General features: G+C 32.8%; 1 protein-coding gene and 1 long non-coding RNA gene across 2 annotated transcripts in view; both read left to right on the plus strand.

Annotated features, from left to right (window-relative positions):
* Positions 1–1,055: 1,055 nt before the first annotated feature.
* Positions 1,056–26,090, plus strand: part of LOC142623525 (uncharacterized) — a 31,345-nt gene continuing 6,310 nt past the window's right edge. Inside the window, exons 1-2 of the long non-coding RNA XR_012842163.1 lie at positions 1,056–1,082; positions 1,313–1,372. This is a non-coding gene — a long non-coding RNA (uncharacterized LOC142623525). The remainder of the gene's footprint in view (positions 1,083–1,312; positions 1,373–26,090) is intronic.
* On the plus strand, positions 16,157–25,786 carry LOC142626084 (linamarin synthase 2-like). Its single transcript, XM_075799860.1, has 2 exons — positions 16,157–16,961; positions 24,677–25,786. Exons 1-2 carry the CDS (start codon positions 16,454–16,456, stop codon positions 25,603–25,605), a joined length of 1,437 nt encoding a protein of 478 aa, XP_075655975.1. The 5' UTR covers positions 16,157–16,453; the 3' UTR covers positions 25,606–25,786.

Raw genomic sequence — 26,090 nt, forward strand, 5'->3', positions numbered from 1 at the left:
TATTTTCAGGTGTTTGGTGGTATTTTTAAAAATACTTCGGAAAATATTTTTTAGAGTTTGGTTGTGTTCTTGAAAATTCCATAGAAAATACATTTTTCTTCTTGTTGCTCACATTTCTTAGCATCCAAACAAATCTATATCATCATTTCTCAGCAGAGTTACATAAAAGAAACAAAACCCAAAAAAAAAAAAAAATCATCAAATCCGGTCAAGTTGAGAGAAGAAGGAAGAGAGAGAGGCGAGATCGCACGATTTTTAGGCGACGACGAGATCGCGCGATCTCAGGCGGAGGCGAGATCGCGCGATCTCAGGCAGAGGCGAGATCGCGCAATCTCAGGCGAAAGCACGGCCCCGCGATCTCAGGCGGAGGCGAGATCGTGTGATCTCAGGCGATCTTTGCTTCATCGGGTTGGGGCGCGATCTCTCTCTCTCTCTCTCTCTCTCTCTCTCTCTCTCTCTCTCTTTGTGCGTCTGAGTTCAAAAATGGTTTGAAGTGAAAATAACAATGGAAACGAATTTACGGCTTCAGAGGCTTAATTTTACAGTCAATGGAAATAATTTTCCGTTTGACTTAGTTTTCCGGCCAAACCAAACACCCGTGGTGGTGGAAAATATTTTCCGAATTTTGTTTACACCCGAAACAAACGCAACTTTATATTTCAGTCTATTTCAGGTAATAAAAGTTTTTCTCATATATATATTTTTTTGAAATTACAAGAAATATTAATGATTTTTGTAAGAGTCAACTTAATAGGGAGAGGAGAATTTCATAACTTGACAATTATGACCTATTTTATTTTAGGTAATATAATTTGACAATTATATTACGCCATTCAATATTTTCTAATTGGATGCAAATTTTGACAAATCTACCATTAACATTATTTTCGTATATTCTCCATGCTTACAAAATTTCAAGGTAATCAATTTATCCAACAGCTTCCAATGTAATATTAGCCATTGTGCTCTCTATTACTTGAATACAGGTCACGATCAGAACAATAAAATGATATTCCTTGCAGAGGCTGGGCGTGTCACGAAGAGATTGTTTGGTAGTGGAAGATAGCGTTATTGGACTACAGGTATTGTGATTTGTAATAATCAGTTACTGTACATGCTTAAAAACGAGGAGTTTTGAGAGAATTGTTAAAAATTATCTTGGATTCTTATGTTAATAGGGTAGGTATTCTATCCGTTCCATTGATTTACCACAAAGTTGAGTTATTGTTCCACATTTTTTCTCTTATTTGGCGTACACATTGAATCAAGCCTTTTCAACCATGATGAATCCTAAAGAAAACTAAATTTGTAGGCTGCAACAAGAGCAGGGATGTCATGTGTGATTACCTACACATCCTCAACAGCTGAACAGGTCAAGCCTTTCCCTATTTCTTTCTTAAACACAGAAAATTACTGACAATTTTTTACGTATGTTGGCAATTGATTGCCAATAGTTGCTTCATGAGAGTACTGAATTATTTTTTGATTTAATATTTTAATGTAGGATTTTAAAGATGCAATAGCCATCTACCCAGAAAAAAAGGGGTTGGGGGGGGGGGGGGTGTTTCTATAGATGGTCCTTATACAGAATTACCAAAAATGTAATGTGAAATGATTTGATTGGAAGGCATTCCACCAATAGAGCTCATTCTCTCTCTTTAAAATGATCATTATATATTAAATGACACCGTTTTATTCTTGGGAGTTACAAACAAGCTCAAAGTGCCACACAAAAGAACGGCCAATAAGTCTAGGGACAATTTTTGCCACTTCTTTCTACCGTTGTAAATAAGCTGAGTTTTATCGAATAGTGAATATTCTAGCCAACTTTTCAAAAAAAAAAAAAATGTTCAAGCTTTGCTTTATTCATTAGTCAAGTTTAGCTTTAGCTCATATCAACTTTTTGAGTTTGAGATCTAACACAAATACATTATCAAGCTTATAGCAAGCCTATTTAGTTTGGGCTAGTGATTCTAACTCCTAATTAATTATATAGTCTTAGTAAATTATGAGTTTATTTGTCAAGCTCCTATCAAACTTATTACAAAGCCCATAAATGAGTCTAAGTTTAACTTCTTTTTTTTTTTTGGTATTGAGCTTGTTCATGAACATTTTTTTTGGCTTGACCATTTATTAAACAAGCCTAAAACTAAGGATCAAACTTGGCTTGTTTATAAAGAAGCAGATATGAACAAGCATTAATAAGCTTAAAACACAAACATGTTTGAGCTCTTACTTGTCAAAAAGTCTAAAAGCTTGAGCTTAGTTTAACTAATAATCTCGATTTGATTTATTAGTCAAGCTAAGCTCGAGTTTAATATCAAGGTTTTGAGCTTGAGATCCAACACAAGAATTATCATGCTCATATCAAGCTTATTATCAACCCTATTTGGTTTGGACCAGTGGTCCCAACTCTCAATTAATTGAAGTCTTAGTAAGATATGAGTTTATTTGTCAAGCTCATATCAAGTTTATTACCAAGTTCATAAATGAGCTTAGGCTCAACTTATTTTGTATAGAGCCTATTAATGAACAAATATTTTTCTTTTTGGGCTCAGCTCATTATTTAAACAAGCCTTAAATCTAAAGACTCAAGCTTGGCTTGCGTATGAATAAATAAACATGAACAAATATTTTATTGAGTTAAGCTTGAGTTATTTATGAACAGTTTGGTTCATTTACAACTCCACTCCTTCCACAACTTATTGAAGTGGTTAACTGTCTCTGAGTTGTAGAAAAAGAAAGTAGTGAGTTGATATAAAACTGGATGGTTTATTACTCAAAAGATACGATAAAAAAAAAACAAGAGAACCCCATATCTAATTAGGAAGACTATTTTGAAGTAACTTTCGACCTCTTTAGTTAGCAAAGAAACCAAATTCAGCTCAAATATACGCCATTGGAAGGTTTGGTTTCAAGCTGGAACACGACCCAAGCCAAGTCCTTAAAAAAAAGAAAAAACAAATCCTGATAAAGCATGGACTAATAAGTCGACAATCTTATCATGATATATTTTGAGCCAGCCCCACCATGGAAGCCTAATAATAATCTGAAAATGGAAATTTCATTACTATAGTAGATGACTAGATGTAGAAGGTGACCTTCTGATTTTCGTTTCTTTTTTTTTTTCTGAATTTTTTATTTTCGTTTCTGGTTCTGATAGGAAAGCGACACCTTGGGTCCACTTGTTGCTGGTCCAAGTTTACGGTAACGATACTAATTAAATTGACCTGCAAGTTCCAACAAACAAATTTAAGAACAAGTAGTTGGATCCTTCGATCTTATCTCCTAGTCCACCACGGCTCCTAAAAACAATGTGCCTTATTAGGTGCGACAACAAATTTTTTTTTTTTTGAGAAGATAACAAAAATTATGTGATCCTATACCTACCAAAATGGGAGAAAAAACCACCTTGTACTTTTTATATAAAAAGTTACTAAACCCTACAAGTTCGTCCGACCAATAAAGCCTATTAATTTTCATATTTTCTTTCCTGAGTAATACTTAGGACACAGAAAAGTGTACAGATATGTGTCACCACGTGGTAAGTTGTGATTGGTGCAGGTGTGTCCCTACATGGCCCACCATCACACTTACATCAATCATAATTCGTCACACGGCGAGTTGTGACATAAATTATGCAAATTTGTGTGTCTTGAGCATTATTCTTTCTTTCCAGGCAACTTTCTCATTGCAAGATAATGAAATCTCTTATATAATTCTTGTCCTTTTTCTAATCTACATTTTCTTTTTAATAATTATAAACACATGTTTATACACACAAAATTTTATTATGTTTTATTTTTCTTTTTAATCAATAATGCAATGATATTAGTGCAACCTCTTCTGCATATGTGTAATTATGATAAGTATGATAAGGTAATGATAGTAAGTTACTAAATTGATCTCTAACAAAGCATATAATGGGTACTAACTTCTTGCTTAATCACTTTGGAGTTCTAGGCTGGGGGTGGTGAATTCAACCCACTAACCCAACTCAACCAAACCGAAATTGACATCTTATGCTAATTTTCATAGATGATGGGTTGGGTTGAGTTGTAAAATTCTTTTAAGCTTGGGTTAGGTCGGGTTTGGGCTGATAAAATTTTCAATCCATATAACCTGACTCAACCCACAATCCCCGCTGTTAGTAGTATAAAAAAAAGTGCATTTCAAATTTTTAGTCAGATTTATCTTGAATTTTGATTTTGTTTAAGTTTCTTAATATGGATTATTTCGAGATTTTGCATATTAGTTTTGATCAATTATAAATATCACGCCCGATTGTATACATTGTGATAATTTATTGAATAATGGGCTTAAATAGTTGAATAAAAATCCAATTTTTTTATTATTAAACTTGATAAAATGGAAACAACTTGGGTTGGGTTGGATATTTATCAACCCAACAAAGTTGAAAAATATCTCAAACTCAACCCCATGCATACCCCTAATCAGGGGAAAATTATCTTATACATTAGTTGCATGCAATTGATGTCTCACAATTGGTGGGGAGCATACATCCAATATTGATCCCGCATGTTGTGAGACATTTGTTGCATGTAACTGTTATGCAATATATACTTCTCATCCATAGGAATTCTGCATGTCCATGTTCATGGAAACCTTGTGCGCATGTTCCAAGTACGCGCTTGTTCCAAGTACAAGCACATTGTCCCTACTCCAGCAGCAAAAAGGACCCTGAAAACCTTGTAACCTTGTTGCACACTACCTTGGCTCTGATACCACTTGTTGAGAAAAGAATGCCCAAGGGATACTTCAATTGAGTAGTTAATATAACATGTAAGGACACCACGTACTTAACCCAAAAGCTTAAGACACTGAGTTTAAGTCCAACTATGTTAATCCCTATATATATGTTATATCAACTACTTATTATTATCATTATTATTAAATAGTTGTGGCACAAGTTGTTCTATAAATAGTACTAGAATTAACTCATGCTTCTGATGTTTACCAAGAGTAAGTTTCAAAGCAAAAAAAATCACACCTTTTTTCACCAAAATGCTTTGCATTTATGTTTATGATGGGACCCAAATGAGTTGAATATGTGGGCACTTGTAAAGTAAGTTATTAGATGCTCTTGTTTAAGAAATAATTTTAGAAGCTTTCTATAGGGAAAAAAAAAATTGACTTTTTTAACACATTTTTATATTTCCCATGAAAATTGGTATCAAATTTTCCTAAAATTGTCAATTAACAAATTCTCTAAGGATACCTGGTAATAGGACCCAAAGTTATTCTAGGATTATTTATAATACCATTTTTTTTTATAATAATTATCTTATGTAATAGACTGTAATTTATTACATGTTACTTTTACATGTATTTACTACTTTTTCTCTATCATTCACAATTTACTATATCAAAATTATAGTACAAAAAGGTGTGGTCCTAAATTTTTTCCGTACAAAAACCAACGAGCTAAACAATGGAGATGGAGATGGAGATGGAGAATTCTGAATCTTTGATTCAATTATTGATTTTTTGTTTGATGCAGGGAAGTTGGAATCCAATGCCTACAAAAAGCAAGGAGCCAAAAATAAGAGTTTGGAATGATTAATGATTGAATGAGAGTTTGAATGATTTTATATTTATGTGTCATTTTTTGGTGTAACTAAAAATAATTTAAATTTATAAGTTATTTATATAATATACCAAGACTATATATATGGTCCATTACTAAATATTATACCACGACTAGGTAATATATATATATATATATATATATATATATATATATATTTATATATAAATGCTTAGAGAAAATTTAATTAGAATTAAAATTGAATTTTATTTTTGTTTTTGTTAGCTTTCCATACAAATTAAATTGTTTATATTTTTACTGTTATTTTTTCTCTGAACTAATAAGCATATTTTTTATATTGTTTCTATTTAGATATTCTCATGCGCCTATCCTCATTCAATTTAGGAGACATTATTTGACAAATTTATTCTTTTATTTTGTGTTGTATTTAGTAGAATTTTATGGACAATAATTGTGAATTGATATGTGGTATTTAAGCTTGGTTTGGATACAGCTTATAGCGTTCACGTCTTGAGTTTTCTGCGTTTTTTTTTTTTTTTTTTCCCTCTGCCCGTTTCTGCTTTTAGGGGACAAGTCACTGTGCGTGCACAGTGCGCGCACTGTTCACGTACTGTGTGCGCACTGTTCACGTACTTTTCAGCAATTTTTTAATTAAAAGTGGGTCCCACGGTACTATTTACATATTTAAAAATTATTTTTCTACAGAATTTTCAGCTTTCAGTTTTCAGTTTTCAGTTTTCAATTTTCAGCTGTATCCAAACGGACCTTTAATAGTGATTTTCAAAATTATATACGTATAGCAGTGTAACGAGAAACCTGGCGTAACCAATATCATGAAAATTGCAAGAAGTACCTCCAAATGTCCTGGCCGAACTAATGTCATATATATTTAATAATTTAAGCTAACATCAATAACCCTACTATAATTCATCATTTTCCATGTGTAAGTACGAGTTACATATTAATTTTGTTAAATGATACTAATGATTTAATTTAGAGAAATGTTATGTCCATAATATTTTCACAACAAATAATATGTGGCAGGTTGTTATTGACAAACAGAAAAAATAATTTTAGTGGTAAATTTAAAATAGAATTAATAACAACTTAACATATATGATTTGTTATGAAAATATTGTAAAAATATTGTGAATGTCACACTTCTTAAATACATGATTTGCGCATGGTAGAATGGTTGTGGATAAAAACATTTCAAAATTAACATCAAGTGGTTAAATTGTCAAATAAAAAATTTAAATATTACCGTATTATTGGTTTTGTGAAAACTGTGTTCTACATTTTTCATTGGTTTGTTAATTGGCATAACTGAAAACACAAGTCAAACTAATTTTTTTTCCTTAGTCAACAAAGAACAAGCATAAAAGGGTAGAAAAGTTTTTTTTTTGGAACTTACATTAACCTATTCAACAAACCACCACAAATAAATTTCATTACAAAAAAAATCTGCTAATAATAACTTCTCTCTTGGCCCCCTCTCTCTCCATATACAAACGATTGACCAAACCTTGATTTTTTCCAAAATACATTTTTTACTCAAATCAATTGCTTTTTCACTTCTGTTTTTTGATAATCAATTGCTTTTACACATAGTATTTATATTTCAGTCCGTTTAGGTAATACAAGTTTTTGTTTATATAATTTTTTGAAAGGGTTTGACTTACCTTCAATACATTTTTAACTAGAATCTCCTTTTATTTTAATGAGAAACTGACACATTACCCACTAATTAAATAAAAAGGTGGAGATTAAAACCCACTACTACCACTTGCCATTATATATTTAAAACAACAGGAGATGTCCAGTTAAAAAAGTACTGAAGATAAACCAAATCCTTTTTGAAATTACTAGAAACATTAATGATTTTTGTAGGAGTCAACTAATAGGGAGAGGAGAGAGTAGGAGAATTTCATAATTTGACAATTGTGACCTATTTTATTAATTTTAAAGAAATAAATACAAATTTAGGGATGTCAATTTTGTCCCGCCCCTCTTGCCTGGCCCCTCCCCGCTTTGTCCCGCGTGGGTTTTGCCCGCCCCACAAAGGTGGTGGGGTGGGGATAAGGCAAGATTTTAGTCCCGCATCACGAGGTGGGGAGGAGATGGGTTTAGACTTTTTAGACCCACCCCGCCCTGCCCCTCCCCTTCCCTGTCCCCGCCTCGCCCTGCGTTGCTAAGGGTTATAATTGTAAATTTTTCATACCCTAAAACCCTACTAATTAAACATATCAATATTAACTTATTTTATTTTACCCAATGTGGTTCTCTGCCTTTATTTTGTTATGTGTTATACTATGAGATTTTTTTGTTTTTTGGTGATTGTCTTGTTAAACACTTGGATATAATTATTCAATTTTTCTAAAAATTGATTTGATTTGATGGGATAAATTTATTTATAATTTCAAGTATATTTTTATTAATGAAATAGGCTTCATTAAAAAAATTGTACTAGTTGTATGGCAAATTAACAAAACGTAGAGTTTTACGGGGTGAGTGGGTCTTCGTGGGGCCTCGAGGGGCGGGGATGGGGTGAGAAAATTTTTCCTGTCATTCGGGGCAGGGCGGGGATGGGGCTAGACAAAATCATGTAGGGCGAGGACAAAGACCCCATCCTTCGGCCCCACCTTGCCCTTTGCTATCCCTTTATAAATTGACATCTTAAAGGAAAAAATTGACATTTCAATTATTTTTTAAATCTCCTCCACTCCATTTCTACTCCAACATCTCTTTAATTTGGAGGGGTATGATACCCATCCAAAATTCCAAATCCCTTCAAATTTCTCCCCTTCCTCTCTTTAAAAAAAAAAAAAAAAAAAATTCCAAACAAAGTCATTAAACCCCACCCTTCCCATTCACTTGACTCTCCTCTCTTTCCCCTCCATCTAAGCAAGTTGTTACTAGATGCTAGTACTAGTATACCACTACTGTCCAATTGCTAATATTTCCTTAAGAAACAAGTTTTGAGAATGGAACACAAGTTTAATTACTAGAATCTTTGTATAAATTAAATCCATTACAAATATGGTAGATCATTTAATCCACGATTAGGGTTGTAAACAACCTGAGATTTGTCGAGTACTCAATGTTCAAGCTTGGGTGGACAACAAATGTAAAATGTTCAAACTTGATTTGAGCTTCAACCAAGCGTACGAACTATGTTTGAGCTTGAACTTGTCAAAAAGTCCAAAAGCTTGAGCTTGAGCTTGAGCTTGACTTGGCTTTGTTTGATTCATTAGTCAAGCCGGGCTTAAGATCTAATTCAAGTATATTATCAAGTTCATATTAAGCATGTTATCAAGTCAATTTGGTTTGAACATTTGGTCCTAACCCCCAATCAATCAAAGGCTTAGTAAGATATGAGTTTATTTTTGAAGATCATATTAATTTTATTATGAAGCTCATAAATGGACCTAAGCTCGTTTTGTTTTGTTTTGTTTTTATTTATTTATTATTATCAAGCCCTATTGTTTACAACCTTGTTCATGAATATATTTTTTTTACTTGGAATGTTTATTAAACAAACCTAAAATGAAGGCTCAAGGTTGGCTTGTTTATAACTTGAACGAGCTTTTTATCAAATCAGGCCTAAACTATTTATGAATGACTTGGTTCATTTACAGCTTTATCCATAGTTTATTGGAAGTTTGGAACTTTGTTTTGTCACTTGATTGTAGTACCAGTATACCACCACCAGGTAACCACTAATATTACTTTGAACATTTAGGAGAAGAAAAATATTATCTCATAAGATTTTGGGACTTGGGAGCATCATTAGCAATTATGTTGAGATGGAGTGGAGAGCTTGATTATTGTCAACGTGAAGGAGGGGGGGAAAGAAAAAGTTAAGGCTATAGGCAAAAGTTAAGGCTATAGACAAAATTTTGTTAGTTCTCATCTGAGTTTATTAGAGCACTAGTATCCCGAATGCCAAAAAAGTTCTATATTACACCCTAAAAACCTACTATTTTACCATCTCATTTTATAACTCACCCAACATCCAGTTTCTATTTTCAGATACAACTTATTAAAATAATATAAACTACAACATTAAATAACATTTAAAAACTACTCTTTCTCTCTACTCGCCCATCTCTCTCTTTCCTCTCTTCCTCTATCTTCATCTCTCCAGCAACCACCACATATAAGCTTAGCCACCCAACAGCAACCTAGCACGAAGCTCAGCTACCACATGTTAGGATTAGTGCCCTTAAATCCTATTGTATGATGCTATATATGATATTATGTATGACATTATGTATGACTTAATGTTGTGTTTAATAAAGTTGTTTTATTATTATCTAAAATAATGGTAACATGAATATGGAGACATTATCATATAATCCATGAGATGCATAGTATGTGATTTAGTCACAGAAAATATAAGTCACAAGCTCTTTGTAAACTCAGAATTTATAGTTCGTAGTCGGTGATGAAATTGGGCATTTCATCTGCAAAGACTATAGCGTATCAACTAAGATGATTTGTCTTGATCATGAAAGTGGAGACTTCTAGTTGATATGTTTTAAGAGTTAAGATATATTGAACTGGACAGCTATGAGATTTATTATTCTCCTAACGACTGTTAAATGAATAATAAATCTCACGACTTCTATTTACATGAACTCTTAATCCTGAGAGAATAATGGACCTGATCTTGAAGTGTAGGTTGCTTTGATATATTAGAAGTGAGATCTAAAGTAACGGTCAAAATCTCAGTATGTTGGGCAGCCACATTTAGTGTTGATGGAATATATATTCTCAAGATGGAATTCATAATCTCTTAACGGAGATATAAAATATTCTCTTGAGATAAGTTTAATGGGTTTGGTTATTCAAAGTGTTAGGCCTAATCACTTTAGTAAGAAGCTACTAAAGTATATATTTATGAATTTGGATTTCATAAATATATGATGAATAACTTAAATGATTAGATGTAGTAATTTGCAAAGTGGCAGTCTACATTCGTGATTTTGTGTTACTACGAATATTTTATGAAGGGGTTGCATGTATAATAAAGTCTTGGGATATAATTTATTAATAAAGCCTAGAGTGCAATTATATTTATATAGTGGTATTAAATATAATTAATGGTAACTTTGGACTTGTCAAGAGTTGACGGAAAAGCCTAAGGCCCATTGGAGCTAGTGTCTTATTGGTCTCTTTTGGTCCTACTCCAAGTCACACACTAAAGCCCAATTGAAAAGGCCCAATAGGCTAGTCCAATTAGATAATCAGTTAGTTATAAAGGGAGAAACATACAGAATTTTTATTAGTGATATAAGAAATTGTGTGTATGTGAGAGTGAGACACAGTTTCATTCTCCTTTTGAAAACTGATTGAGAGACCACACATCTTGGGCCTAAAGTGGAATTGGGGTGAAAATTAAAAATGTTCCCAAGTGATTCTAATCTTTGTTTTGAATTTCTACACACCAAGGTACGTTATCTTGTTCTTAAATTCTGAAATTTACATAGTGCATGTTGTTAATCATGAATGAAATAGATCCTTGTTTGTTGCTTCCACTATGTGTTTTGTATGAGATACAAAACCAGTTTTTCCTACACCACCACCACCATCCAATTACCAAAAGTTTATCCAACCAACCACCCCCACCCAAATCCCAACCCAAATCACAAACCAATGGTTGATCTGTGACGGCCCCTAAATAACAACCACAAACCCATCGGATTCCACCACAAAACCATCAACTATACGCCACAAAACCAAAACAATGAACCCATCCACTACCCACACAAATCCAATGGAGCAAACCACCCCCACCCAAATCTAATTAAAAAACCAAAACCCAGCCAACCACCGTTCCTCTCAAATCTCAGCCATCGTGGTCCATGGAAGGAAGATTGTTGTGAACGAAACCCACCACTAAACTCCAATCTCAGCCACCGAAACCCACCACCAAACTTCAATCCAGCCACTAACCATCACTGATCTAGCCACCGAACGACCAAGCAACCCATCATCGACCAAGCATCCATTACTAATCCAGCCACTGATCGACTCAGACTCCAATCTATGCCATCACCAAAATCCACCACCTAAAATTGCAAGGATGACGAGGGAGAGTTGAAAGAGAAAAGAGTTTGAGAGATTGAGGGAGAAGTGCAGAAAGTTGAGAGAGAAAAGTGTTTCAGAGATTGAGAGACTGGGGAGATGCGTAGAGGAGAGAGAGAACAAGGGGAATAAATTAATATAATTTATGTTTACAAACTCGTGAACAATGGGTTGTAAATATAAGTACCTACTGTTCATGGGTTTTTAAAATTTTTAAGATTTACATACCGGGTTGGAGCACTATTTTAGGTTCTCAGTTGCTAAAGTAGCAACTGGGGGTGTTTAATTACGTCCCAATGCTAATGCTTACTGTTTCAACACAATTTTATTATATCAAATTTTCATCTAATAATAACAATTTGCCACGTTTTGGAAGCTGTGGAATTTTTTTTTTTTTTTTTTTTTGGGTAGGGGGGGGGGGGGAAGGGGAACTCTTTCAGGCGAAAATACACTTCTAGTCCCTACATTTTGGTCAATTCCCATTTTGGTCCCACAATTGATTTCGTTGCTAATATCATCCCTAAAAAAAGAAAATCGTTGTTAAAATCATCCTTGCGGTCAACCAACCAATGAAAAAATCCTGTGTCTGACGGATCTCCACGTGTCAAGCTCACTCATTAAAATAATAATATATCTATTCCTACGTGTTAAGCCGACCCACCCTAAAATGCACATGCCACTCACGTGAGGGACACCTTAGCTGTCCACCTCAGCTTCTCGCCTCCCAGACCTCCCATCTGACCCCACCTGACCCCACCTGACCCTACTCTCCAACTACTTCAGTCACCACACACCAAAATCCCCAAATTTCATTGAAAACCCTAAAATCCCCACGACATCTTCCTCAGCCCGATCCCTAAAATCTTTGAATCAAACCCAAAACGACTTGAACAGATTAAGGAAGAAGGAGGAGGAAGAATGGAAGCTAGCTCTGCATCTGCCTTTGCATCATCGGAGGGAAGATTGAGGAGGAGAGCACCACGCATGTGCTACTGCCCCTCCCCTCAGAAGCCCGTGCTAGTGGTTTCCTAGACAGATAACAATCCAAGGAGAAGGTTCTATGGGTGTCCTAATTACTGGGTAAGTGAAGTGCAAGTTGGGTTTGTTCATTTTGTTTATTTTGTTCACTTGGTTTTATACATTTTGGTTTGTTGTTTGTTCATTTTGTTTTGAATTTGGGTTTAATTTCAGATTGGTAAGAAGTACAAATTCTTCCAATGGGTTGATGATGAGATTTGTAAGCGTGGGAAGGTGCTTATCCCAGAGATGAGGCAGAGAATTCTCAGACTCCAAGATGAGGTTTCAACCTGCAAGAAGAGAGAGAAGTTTTTGACAGTGTGTTTTATATTGACACTGCTGCTAGGTGGGATATGTCTTTGTATGATTCTAACTTTGTTGGGTTAGATGGGTGGGGTATGGTGTAGCATGTTTTGGACAATGAGGGTGTAGGCAGGGTTAGGGCAGGGTTAGGACAAGTTTGCTGTGGATGGTGTAGATGATGATGTTGTTATCCTATGTATCCCATTGATTTCAGTATGAATGAAATATGGAATGACAGAGTTCAGTGTTAATTTGGTGTGTAATGGTGACTTTGTTAATTACCTTACTTGATTGTAATTAGATTGTTAATTTACCAAATCTGTAATATTGGTAAGCTAACCATTGTTAATTTACCAAACCGGAAAAATTGATATACACAAGTTTACCAATTATGTTTGTGTATTGCAATTATGTATGCAATTAGTTTACCAGGTTTACACAAGTTTACCAATTTTGCAATACACTAGTTATGTGTATGCATTGCAAATATGTGCTGTAATTAGTTTACCAAGTTTACAGAAGTTTACCAAGTTTACAGAAGTTTACCAATTTTGCAATACACCAGTTATGTTTGTGTATTGCAATTATGTGCTGCATTATACAACAAATTTCAAATCCGCAATACACATACTGTTTACCAAATTTGCAATACACAACACAACAAGTTTACCAAATATGTAAATTCTACACATACTGCAATGTAATATATACTGCAATTCACAATTCTGTAAATCTTGCATGTACTGAATAATAAGTCATTCATTTCTAAGGTAGACCAAATCTGATATACAAAAAACCTACACCCCATATCTGATATACGAAAAACCTATACCCCATATCTGATATACAAAAAACCTACACGAGGCACATCGGTTCAGCCACATCAAAGACTAACTCTACCAACACTAGTTTCAGTAAGATAAGAACCTGAGACACTAACTACTAACACTGCCTATACCCCAATTACAAATGTTTGCCATAATTCAAGCAGTGAATTTAAACCAAAGTAAACCAAAAAATAGGCCATCTTTGCCAATTACAAAATATCAAAGAAAAGCCAAAAAGTGTTGTAACACTCCACCAGCCTATCCCCTTGGACCATGCACAGATGCCAGGCTCTCAGCAACCCTTATTGCCGTATACCTTGATGCATTTCTTGATGCAGTCAAAGTTTCATTTGTGATAGTCCTTCCCCTTCTCTTCCTTGGATTGGTGCTGGTTTGATTGCTGGTTGCAGGGTTGCTGGTTGCAGGGTTGCTGCTTTGTGGATGTTGGTTGCTGTTTTGCTAGTTGCTGATTGATGGCTGCTGGTTTGCCTATCTTGTGCCTTGTTGGTTGCTTCTAGGTTGCTGTTTTGATGGCCTGGTGCATTGTTGGTTGGTCCTGAGTTGCTGGTTTGATGGCATACTTGTAGCATTTGGTTGCTCTTGGGTTGCTCCTTGGCCATTGCCATTTGTCTTTAAGCAGTAGCAAATACAACTAAGTTAGAACATTAATTGTCATTTCAAAACATGTAGAAAAAAAAAATAGTTTTACCTTGTTTGGTCTATGTCTCCTTTGGTCTTGGGCACCAGGCAGTGAAGAATTACCTCCAACGTCACTTTTGCAGCTTCTTTGTTGTGGCCTATCTTCCTACAAGACTTGCACCTCTTGGCAATATCCAAGCCCTTGCTATGACCCCTTCTTGGTTTATTAGGTTCTAAGACTATCTTCTTCTTGGGCCTGCATGGTGGCCTTCTCTTTATAGAAGGCTACACAGGAGGGAGACCAATTGGGGTCCACATATTGGCACCATTGAGTGGATCAATGGTGTGCTCATAACATGCTTTGTATGTGCTGGCTTGGTAGCAGGCATTAGTGTATTTCTCAGCTTGCTCTCTGTTGAAGAATATGCATGAAACTGCATGGCAGCATGGGATACCAGTGACATCCCATTTCCTACAGCTGTACACCCCCTTAGCTAGGTCTACAATGAAGCTCTGTAGTCCATTCTTCACCTCAAATTTGGTGTCAGAAGCCCAACAAGCTAACCACCTACCACTGCCCACCTTTTCCCTATGTAGTTTTTTTACAGATTTTAGGGCAAAGCTCAAATTCCACCCTCATAATATTGTTTTTGTTTTGCTGGAATCTGCTCATTAGGTATAACCTTATGTCTTCAAGCTACAAACAAGAAAAACCCACAAGTGAATGCATGCAACAAGGTATACAGCTAACCAAAATATGCAAATTCCACCTACCAAAATCCCAAAAATATGCATACCATGCTAACGATAGGTTTCTCCCTGAATTTCAGTATCTTGCTTTTGAAACTCTCACACATGTTGTTGATGACAGTGTCACTTAATGCATTAGTTATATAAAAATTGGTCATTACAAAAAAAAAGAAGTCCCTTTTTTTTTTCTTTTTTTGGAAAAGAGTCTTTTTCAGTATTGGAAGGAGAGTTTCACACTTCAATATAAATTTTTCTCAGTCTAGTACCTATCACTAACAGGCTCTCTCTCGCTTGCTGAACGGTTGAAACTGTACACTATACAGAGTTACGGACCCATTGCCAACCCACTGCAAGTTTGCCACTGATCATCTCTCCTCTGCCGCTGGCCATGTATTTTTTTTGGCTCAATTGCTCTCTCTTTCATAAAGTTAAAATGAGAAAATAATCTAAAAAAAGCTGGAGCCGTACCTGACACCTTTGGCCCCATAATTTTTCGCTTGAGTCGTTGTCATGTTCTATCATGAGTAATCTTAAGAATAGTTTGTCCTGTTTCCCAGTGATAATTTTTTTTTTATGCAATTCCCAGTGATAATTTGACATGACAAATTCTTCTATGTTTTGGGAAAATTCAAGAGTCCTTAGTTTTCTGGTGTTTACAGCCTGGAAAAAAAATGTAAGTACGAATTTCTTAATTTTCAAAAGATTCCACTTTTATTATTAGATATTATTTTATATTAAGTTATGTTAACAAATATCTTTAGGGTATTAGTTAATAATTTATTTTAAAAAAATTTTTAAGTTATTTTTATAAAAAATAATAAAAAATTATTAAAATATTAATTACATACAAATTTTCTTTAAATAGATCCGTTAACGTTTCTTTTTTATATTTGATTGATGAGCCACCTGCCATTTTGCCAAGTCTAATTTTCGCCAACTCTTTCACGTTCTGTGCACACAGTGATTGTACATTACCAGCTTTCACACTAGGCCGACTTGCGACATTGCAATAATTGCATAAGACATTAAAGGAGACATGCTTACGTGGATTATTCAGTATTTCGAATAATTAATAGTAATACTACCTCTCATGTGACATGAATAGTTTTCCCACAGATGAGTTTACTGAAAAAATCTATAGGTTAATAGCCTAATGCTACAGATTTTTCCTATAAAATGGCATAGAGCCTAAAGGTATCATCACAAGCCCTTTAAATTTGATTCCTTTAAAAAAATATAGCTTAAAATTACAAGTGGTATGGATTCAATTCAAGCTACAAAGCCCCATGCAGTATGTGTTCCATTCCCAGCACAAGGCCATGTAACACCCATGATGCGATTAGCCAAGCTCCTTCACTCAAGGGGCTTCCATATAACCTTTGTCAATACTGAGTTCAACCACAGACGCTTAATCCAATCCAAAGGACTTGAATACATAAAGGGGCTACCTGATTTCCAGTTTGAAACAATACCAGACGGGTTGCCACCGTCCGATCGTGATGCAACCCAAGATATCCCAGCACTATGTGATTCCACAAAAAAGAACTGTTTGGCCCCTTTCAAAGAGCTAGTGCTTAAGCTCAACTCATCCTCTGAAGTGCCTTTGGTTACTTGCATAGTTTCTGATGGCATCATGAGTTTTGCTATCAAAGCTGGAGAAGAATTAGGCATCCCAGGGGTTCAGTTTTGGCCTGCCTCAGCTTGTGGCTTCATGGGATGTCTCAACTTCGCTGAACTCATCAAAAGAGGCATTCTTCCATTCAAAGGTACTTTCGAACAATTTTTTTTTTTGTTTTTGTTAGAATAACTGTTAAAGATTGATAAATTCATATTTTTCTAACCACACCAATGGTACTGATCAGATGAGCATAGACAACTTTATTAATTGAACTGTAACTCAGATGGTAGTATGGGTATAATGAGCATATATAGTATATACTAAGTCCCCCTGTTCAAAAGTTTCTCATTTACTCTCTTTGTCAAGTGCAATGTAAGCAGCCAACCAGCCTGAAGTTGTTCATAAGACTTTAATTAAGAATTTTAAACCTGAAAAATATTAGTGAGTTCGCAATAGCCAAATGAGACAGAGATCTCATCAACCAATATTTCCCATAATTAATTAATAATAAAATTTTATTATATTTTGTAATAATATTTTATTAAACTTCTCTCTCTTCTCTCCTTAAATTTTTTTTTTTCCATTCTTTCTTTCTCTCTCTCTCTCTCCGGCTTCTCTTCTTTCTTCCTTTTTCCTTCTCCTTTTTTTTTTTTTCTCTCTAGCCGTCTAGTAGGCCTCCCTCATCTCCCTCATCCCTCAGCTCACCGGCCAGCTCGCCTACCGCCGAGACCCCATCTCCCCAAACCCATCTCGCCGAGACCCATCTCTTCAAGCCCCATCTCCGATCTGTTCTGTTGGAGCTTGATTTCTGGGTTTGTCTCCGGTTTGTGCTGGATTTGTGTTTGTGTTTGCGCTGAATTTCCGCCGACCCAGCTCGCTGACCCACCCCTTCTGCTGACCCAGCTCGCCGACCCACGCCGTGCTTGTGCTGTGTTGGTGATTTTTGATTTTGTTTGTGATTGGTGATCGGTGATTTTGTTTGGTCTGGGTTGAGGAAAAAGATTGAGGATTTGGGTTGGTTTTTTTTTTTTTTTTTCCTTCGCTGCTGTGGACTGGTGGTGGTGGATGTTTATTCTGTTTTGATGTTTTTATTATCAATGCGTGATAATGTTATTGTTTAAGATATTATTGGTTAATAGTTTGGTTTTTCATTTTCTTTCAAGTTAATATATTGACTTTAAAAAAAATATGCCATCTAATATATTAATTCAATAATAATAATAATAATAATAATAATAATGTTGAATAAAATAATATGAGATAAAAAAAATATAACAATAGTTACCAAATTAATTATCTTTAAATAAATACCAAATTATTTAAATCATATTATAATATTACATTCTTATATACTATCTTTAATTCTTTACAATGCAATATGATAAAATTTAACAACTAAAGTGAAAAAAAAAAAAAAAAACTTAAAACACAATTAAATTGCATCAACCTAAAGTAGAGTTTTAAAAAATTAAAAAACTTCTCAACCTAAAGTAAAGATGCAAAATATAAGTAAATAAATAAATATATATATATATATATATATATATATATATATATCACCAAAAATTGAGAGAGAAATAAATTTTTTTGTGAAGAAAAATTATGCATATAATGATAAAGAGAATGCCAAATTTATACTAAAAGGATAACAATAAGAAGAAACAAAATAAAGGGAAAGATGAAGAGTGATATTAAGAAAGAGGTTAGTGGGGAGATGAAAATGTAAAGGGAAATAGAAAGGTTGGAGAAAGTGTAAACGTTAAAAAAATTATTACAATTTAATTTATTTAAATTTAAATGAAATATTATATGTTTAATTTAAAAAAGGAAAATATAAATAATTTAGTTATATGGGGGATGTGATTAAGTTTAAATATTGAATAAAATAAGATTAAAAGATTAAAAAAGTAAAAATATAATATATATATATATATATATATATATATATATATATATATAACAATAAACACCAAATTACCCAAATCATGTTATGTAATAGAATAATATATATTATATTCTTATCTATTATATTTTTTAATTTTTTTTATAATGCAATAGTATAATATTTAACAATCAAAGAGAACAAATATTGTGTGTGTGTGTGTGTGTGTGTGTGAGAGAGAGAGAGAGAGAGAGAGAGACAACATTTCTGTAATAGAAAATTATGCAAAAAATGGAAGAGAGAATAACAAATTTATAGAAGATGTTGTGAATATAAAGAAACAAAATAAAGGCAACTGAATGGAAAGATGAATAGTGACATTAAGATTGAGGGTAGTGGGGAGATGAAAAGATAAGGGAGAGAAAAATGAAGAGACAAAATAAAGAAAGATTAAAAGTGATATTAAGGTTGAGGGTGGTGGGGAGATGAAAAGGTAAAGACATGAGAAAGGTTGGAGAAAGTGCAATTATTAAAAAAAAAAGTAAATGTTAAAAAACAATTATAGGAAAATTGGAAAGAAAAATGATAATGACATGAGCATGGTAACATTAAATGTTACGCTTAAGATTGGAAAAAGTATAAATATTAAAAAAAGTGAGTATACTTTAATTTATTTAAATTTAAATAAAATATTATATGTTTAATTAATAAAAAGAAAATATAAATAATTTAATTATATTGAGGATGTGACTGAGTTTAAATATTGAATAAAATAAGATGAAAAGATTTAAAAAGTATATATATATATATATATATATATATATATATATATATAAAACAATAAACACCAAATTACCCAAATCATGTTATGTAATAGAATAATATATATTATATTCTTATATATTATATATTTTTTTATTTTTTTATAATGCAGTAGTATAATATTTAACAATCAAAGAGAACAAAAAAAACTTAAGGGTGTGTTCGTTTGGGGTGAAAATAGAGAGGATGGAAAATAGAGAAAAGAAAATAGGGTAGAAAATGTTGTTTTTTACTGTTCAGTTGGGGAAGGAAAATAGGGAGAATGGAAAACTCGGGAGAAAGTTTTCTCTCCAAGCCCACATTTTTTTTCCTCCCAAATTGGGAGGAAAATGTGGGGAGAAAAGTGTTAGAGTAGCACTTTTACAAAAATGCCCCCTTTCCACCAACTCATTCATGACCACCTATTACCCTTTCACTTATGTAATAAGGGTATAATAGTCAATTTATATAAATTATATTTTTCATCCTTCCATTTTTCTCTTCAACCAAACAAAATAGTTTTCCACCCTCCAACCAAACACACAAGAGGAAAAACTAAACATTTTTCATCCTCCCACTTTTCCATTCTTTTAACCGAACGGACCTTAAAACACAAAACTAAATCATATTAATCCAACGTAGAGTTATAAAAAACACAAAAAATTATCAACTTAAGCAAAGATGCAGGAAAAAAAAAACTCCAAAAATTATTGTGTGTATGTGTGTGTGAGAGAGAGAGAGAGAGAGGGAGGGAGAAACAATCTTTCTATGATGGAAAATTATACAAAGAATGGAAGAGAGAATAACAAATTTATAGAAGATGGTGTGAATATGAAGAGACAAAATAAAGGAAAATGAATGGAAAGATGAATAGTGACATTAATGTTGAGGGTAGTGGGGGGAAGAAAATGTAAGGGAGGGAAAGATGAAGAGACAAAATAAAGAAAGATGAAAAGTGATATTAAGGTTGAGGATAGTAGAGAGATGAAAAGGTAAAGACATGAGAAATGTTGGAGAAAGTGTAGTTATTAAACAAAGAAGTAAATGTTAAAAAACAATTATAGAAAAATTGAAAAGAAAAAGGATAATGACGTAGATGCTGATGTGGCTTAACGTGAGTACAATAATATTAAACGCTACGCTTCAACTTTTAGTAATATATAGATGGAAAGATGAAAAAGTAAATGTATGAGAAAAGTTGGAGAAAGTGCAATTATTAAAAAAAAGTAAATGTTAAAAAACAATTATAGAAAAATTGGAAAGAAAAAAGATAATGACGTAGATGCTGATGTGGCTTAACGTGAGTACAGTAACATTAAATGCTACGTTTCAACTTTTAGTAATATATACTCCATCCGTCCTAGTTTGTTTGTCTTCTATTCCATTTTCAGATATCTCAAAATATTGTTCTGTTTCTAAAAATAAAAGTAATTAATTTACTAATGTTTTTATTATACCCCTACTTTATTTTCAAAACTATTTTAAAAGAAAACTAACAAATATTTAAAAAATTAATCTAATTAGGGCACATTTTTAGTTGTCTCATTAAGAATAACTCTTTAAAAAAAAAAACTGATAAATTTATTTAAGGGTAGTTTTGTAAACTTATACGTTTTTATAATGCAGACAAGACAATAAATGATGTTCCCTTAAAAAATTTGACTTTTCAAATAAGACAAACAAATAGGGACAGAGAAGATGAAAAAGTAAAGGCATGAGAAAGGTTGGAGAAAGTGCAATTATTAAAAAAAAAAAGTAAATGTTTAAAAACAATTATACGAAAATTAGAAAGAAAAAAGGATAATGACGTAGATGTTGATGTGGCTCAATGTGAGCACAGTAACATTAAACGCTACGCTTCAACTTTTAGTAATTTATAGATGAGTTATTTGTATTATTTTAATCAAATAGCTAAAAATATAGATCTATTGATGTTGGGTGTGAAGAGGTAAAATAGATGACTTTTGTAGGTGCCAAATAGCTATATTTTTAGCTCTACTATTGTGGATGCTCTAATAACTAATCCATGTAATAAAGATGCAACCAAATGACCGAATTGTGATTACAGATAAATAACTATTTTATTATAAGAGTTATTACAGCATACCAAACGTACTCTAAATGTTATATTTCTTTCTAGTTACAGTTCTTTATAAACTCAAAATTTCTATGACAAAACCCTACAACTAAAACTCCACTTCCTACAACAAAATCAAACAAATTCATGTTTTTTTTTTTTCCAGTGGATTGCTATATTTCATGAACGCAACTTCTTTTATAAGAGGAAAAATTATCTTATAAAATTGCCTTATGGAATGCTCATTTCATAATAACATGAGGTCTTTTTTTTATTTATTTTTTATTTTTACTGTTTCAATAATTAAATAACATGGGGTCTCATAAATGTGTGAGATCCATCAAATATAGGAGTGGTGTACTGTTCCATAAGAGAGATATTTTCTCTTGTCAAAGAGTTGGAGTAATTTGTCCTACACTATGGATAGTAAATACTTCTTATAATTTTTTTTTTTTTTTTTTTGCAAAATAACTTCACGACTTGTTACATCAAAGTTAAGTCTGCAAAATTAGAAATAATAACATGTCTATTTTACAAAAGCAATCTCTGAATAGGAGGTGGTATTACATGTATAAAAAATTTGTATCTGCCCTCTCATATGAGGTGGGTTCCACCTCATTTAAGAGAGTAGATACATACATGTACGATGTATTGGATAAATGCAATACTCACACCATGTAAGAGGGTAGATACATACATGTATTAAATACATATGAGATCTAACTCCTGCAGTTTACATAATAGATTTTCTTTTGTTCATGGGATAAATAATATGTAAAATTACTTTTTTTATTTTATTTACTTGAATATATATAAAGTTACCTTTTATTGTTGATTGTCATTGTCGTCATATCGCATTTGGTTTAATATTTCTTGGCGAATGTGGATTATAAGGGGAAAAAAAGGTTATGCTATGATTTGCTAGAGAAATCAAAGAAAAGTGAGATGTAGCCATAAAATATAGTAATTGCAGGAAAATTTTATATGAGAAATCTAGTTTTGGTCTAATTAATGTGAGTAAGGAATTGTGTGTGTGAGTGTCTATATATATATATACCCAGTTATGAAACTCTGTATGGCCAACCGCTGATCAATAAATTGAATCCTTTCATAAGCATTATTAACTAAATTAAGATGATTCTCCAAAAAAAAAAATTTAAGATAAATCTATCCACATCATAATGAAACCTAAGATCATATTTTGTTTTATCAAAGTTTAAGGAATGGGAGAGGGATACTTTGTTGTGTAGACCTGTAGCTTATAAATCAGAATAATTTCTTAAGGGATCACAATTCCTAAATTTCCTAGCCATCATTTATATTATGAGAATGGGACTTGTAATTTCTAACTTTGTTTTGTGATAATAATTTTATTCTTTTCTACTGCAATAATGAGTAGTAATGATCTCATGTCCCAAAAAAATGTTTACAGAGTTAAATTCTCGTTGACAAGATACAAGAAAAATGTTTAATATACTGAAAAATTACATATGGGACATGCAATCTTTTCATATCAAGATGATTTCGGTTTGTAAAAGTTGAAATATTAACAATCACTCTAACAATATTTTCTAAAAGCATATAATCTAGAGTCAAAGATAGAGCCAGGATCTTAGGTTTTCGAGAGCCAAAACGTGAAAAAAAAAAAAAAAAAAAAAATTTCAAGAATGAAAAAAAATATTATGAAATTCATGACTAAGTATCCTATTATCCTATAAAAAAATAAAATAAAACTAGCACTCATTCAACATTAGAAAAATGCAAATTAGAAAATAGACATAAAATAATTGTCTCAGAAGACATTTTAAATCAATCATTTGTCCTATTAAAATTAATTTTATTTATTTAAATCCAAAAAAAAACCTTCTTCTAAAAAAAAAAAAAAAAATCCTAAAAAAGATCTATAATTGTTTATATATACTAAATTCAGAATAATTTTCCTTTTGAAGTACAAAATCAAATAGTAATTTAGATTATGAAACTTAGTTTTGACAATATTTATTACTGAAAAAGTTTGTTTGTTTGTGTGTTTTTTTTTTTTTTGTAGTTGTGATAAAAAAAAAAAGAGTAATTATAAGCACAATCACTCTATAAATAAGTTAGTAAGTAAATGATATTTTAATTCTTACAAACCGTTTGATATAATTCAAAAAGAAATCATAAAAAAATATTTACAAACCTTATAATTTTCAATCAATTAAGAAAGAGAATCTTTTTTACAAATACTAAAAGATGAAAAACGATTTTTAAAAATGTTTTACGTTAATTTTTTTTAAAATTTTTTATTTAGAGGATGGCTGCACATTATTAAAACTTATTTGGACTAATTTATTTTATAAGATGAAAAGTGTGATACCTAAATTGTGCGTATTTGATTGGATTTGATTGTTTAAGCTTGAGTTGTACAGGCATGCGCTGAGTTCCACATTAGGTGTATACTAGGTGGATCTTAGGTTCATAAGTGATTATGAAGATTCCTAATCGTAACTTGAATAGTCCTTTTGGCTGGATGTAAACAAATAAGTGACTAGTTCTCTTTTCAGGTCATTACAAATTATATATATCAAAACAAACATGGTATAACACCATGTGTGTGTTGTGTGGCGTGTACAGTGTCCCACATTAGATATTTACTAGGTAGATTTTAGGTTTATAAGTGATTATGTGTGTGTTGTGTAGGCATGTACAGAGTCCCACATTAGATATGTACAAGGTGGATTTTAGGTTTATAAGTGATTATAAGAAGTGCCAATTGCAACTTAACTAGTCATTTTGGGGAGGATGATGACAAATTTTAAATATGCATTATTAACAAAAATTAAAATATTGAAATGGGGAGGATGGTTTGGCGTTGGGCTAGGGGTTGGCCTCCCTTGGTCCAAGCGTGGATTTGTCCCTGTTTAGAGTAATGCTATAAACTACATTTTTCAATATTACTTAAACAACATTTTCAATATTGTTGAGTAGAGAAGTGATTATTGATTTTCATGTAGACTTACTATTGACACCATTTTATTATTAATCGTTAACAACTTATTGCATCAACAATTTATGAGAAAAGTTGTGATTCTAGACTTATTGTTTTATAGTTCTTTTGTTATAGATGAAAGCTTCAAAGATGATGGAACACTTGACAAACCAATAAATTGGATCCCGGGAATGAAAAACATCCGGCTCAAGGACCTCCCTACCTTTATTAGAACCACTGACATTACTGAAACAATGTTTGATTTTGTGGGATCAGAAGCACAAAATTGCTTAAATTCTTCCGCGATCATCTTTAACACATTTGAGGAGTTTGAACATGAAGTCCTAGAAGCAATTTTAGCCAAATTTCCTCATGTTTACAATATAGGCCCACTTCACTTACTAGGTCGGCATGTACCTGAGAGCCATTTCATGTCTCAAGGTTCAAGCTTATGGAAAGAAGACTCCAAATGTCTCCAATGGCTTGATAAAAGGGAACCCAACTCAGTTGTGTATGTAAATTTTGGAAGCATAACTGTGATGTCAGACCAACACTTGAAAGAGTTTGCATGGGGTCTTGCGAATAGCAAGCACACATTTTTGTGGATAGTTAGGCCTGATGTGGTGATGGGAGATTCAGCAATCTTGCCTGAAGAATTTTTTGAGGAGACTAAGGATAGGGGATTGCTAACAAGTTGGTGCCCCCAAGATAAAGTGCTGGCACACCCATCCATAGGGGTTTTCCTAACACATTGTGGTTGGAATTCTACATTAGAAAGTGTATCTGCTGGCGTGCCTATTATTTGTTGGCCTTTCTTTGCCGAGCAACAGACAAATTGTCGGTATGCTTGTACCACTTGGGAGATTGGTGTGGAGGTTAACGATGTTAAACGTCATGAGATTGAAGCACTTGTTAAGGAAATGATGGAAGGGAAAAAGGGACATGCCATGAGGCAAAAAGCTAGGGAATGGAAGAAGAAAGCAATGGAAGCAACTGATTTTGAAGGATCATCATACAAGAACTTTGAAAGATTAATTAAGGAGGCTCTCCTCGTTGGTAAGTGAAGAGTCAAACTGTCTTGGAAGAAAGCTATAATCTTATGTTTACATCTATAATAATACCATCAGATCATATTTCCCCATTGGTGTGGTAAAACAGAACATGGGTTCAGCCTATTAATTTTTATTATGTAATTTTTTGAAGATTATAATTTAAGGTTCTATTAACTTGATTTTAGATGTTTTCATAAATATTTTATGGTATTGTTAACCACAATTTTTTTTATAAAATTAAATAAATAAATTCAATAATGTTTAAAAAGTAAATCCAAACTTCAAATTTATTAGTGAAGTTGGTAATTAAGTAAATATAGGCAAAACTAAAACAACTAGTGATCTTTTTATAGGGTAAATTGGCATTTACCCCTAATTTACAAACTATGCAGCAAAATCCTCATGTTTTGAAACTATTTAGTAAAATGCCATTATTTTTTAAATTAGATTTTAACAAAATCAAGTTATATGTATATTTTTAAGTAGAAGTTTCACTT

The sequence above is a fragment of the Castanea sativa genome, chromosome 2 (genome assembly GCF_040712315.1).
Source record: "Castanea sativa cultivar Marrone di Chiusa Pesio chromosome 2, ASM4071231v1".
Classification (NCBI taxonomy): Eukaryota; Viridiplantae; Streptophyta; class Magnoliopsida; order Fagales; family Fagaceae; genus Castanea; species Castanea sativa.

Excerpts from the sequence above, each read along its gene's own strand:
- LOC142626084 (XM_075799860.1), top strand. The coding sequence starts at position 16,454 with ATGGATTCAATTCAAGCTACAAAGCCCCATGCAGTATGTGTTCCATTC. Across the intron at positions 16,962-24,676 it reads AGGCATTCTTCCATTCAAAG|ATGAAAGCTTCAAAGATGAT; the intron begins GTACTTTCGAAC and ends CTTTTGTTATAG.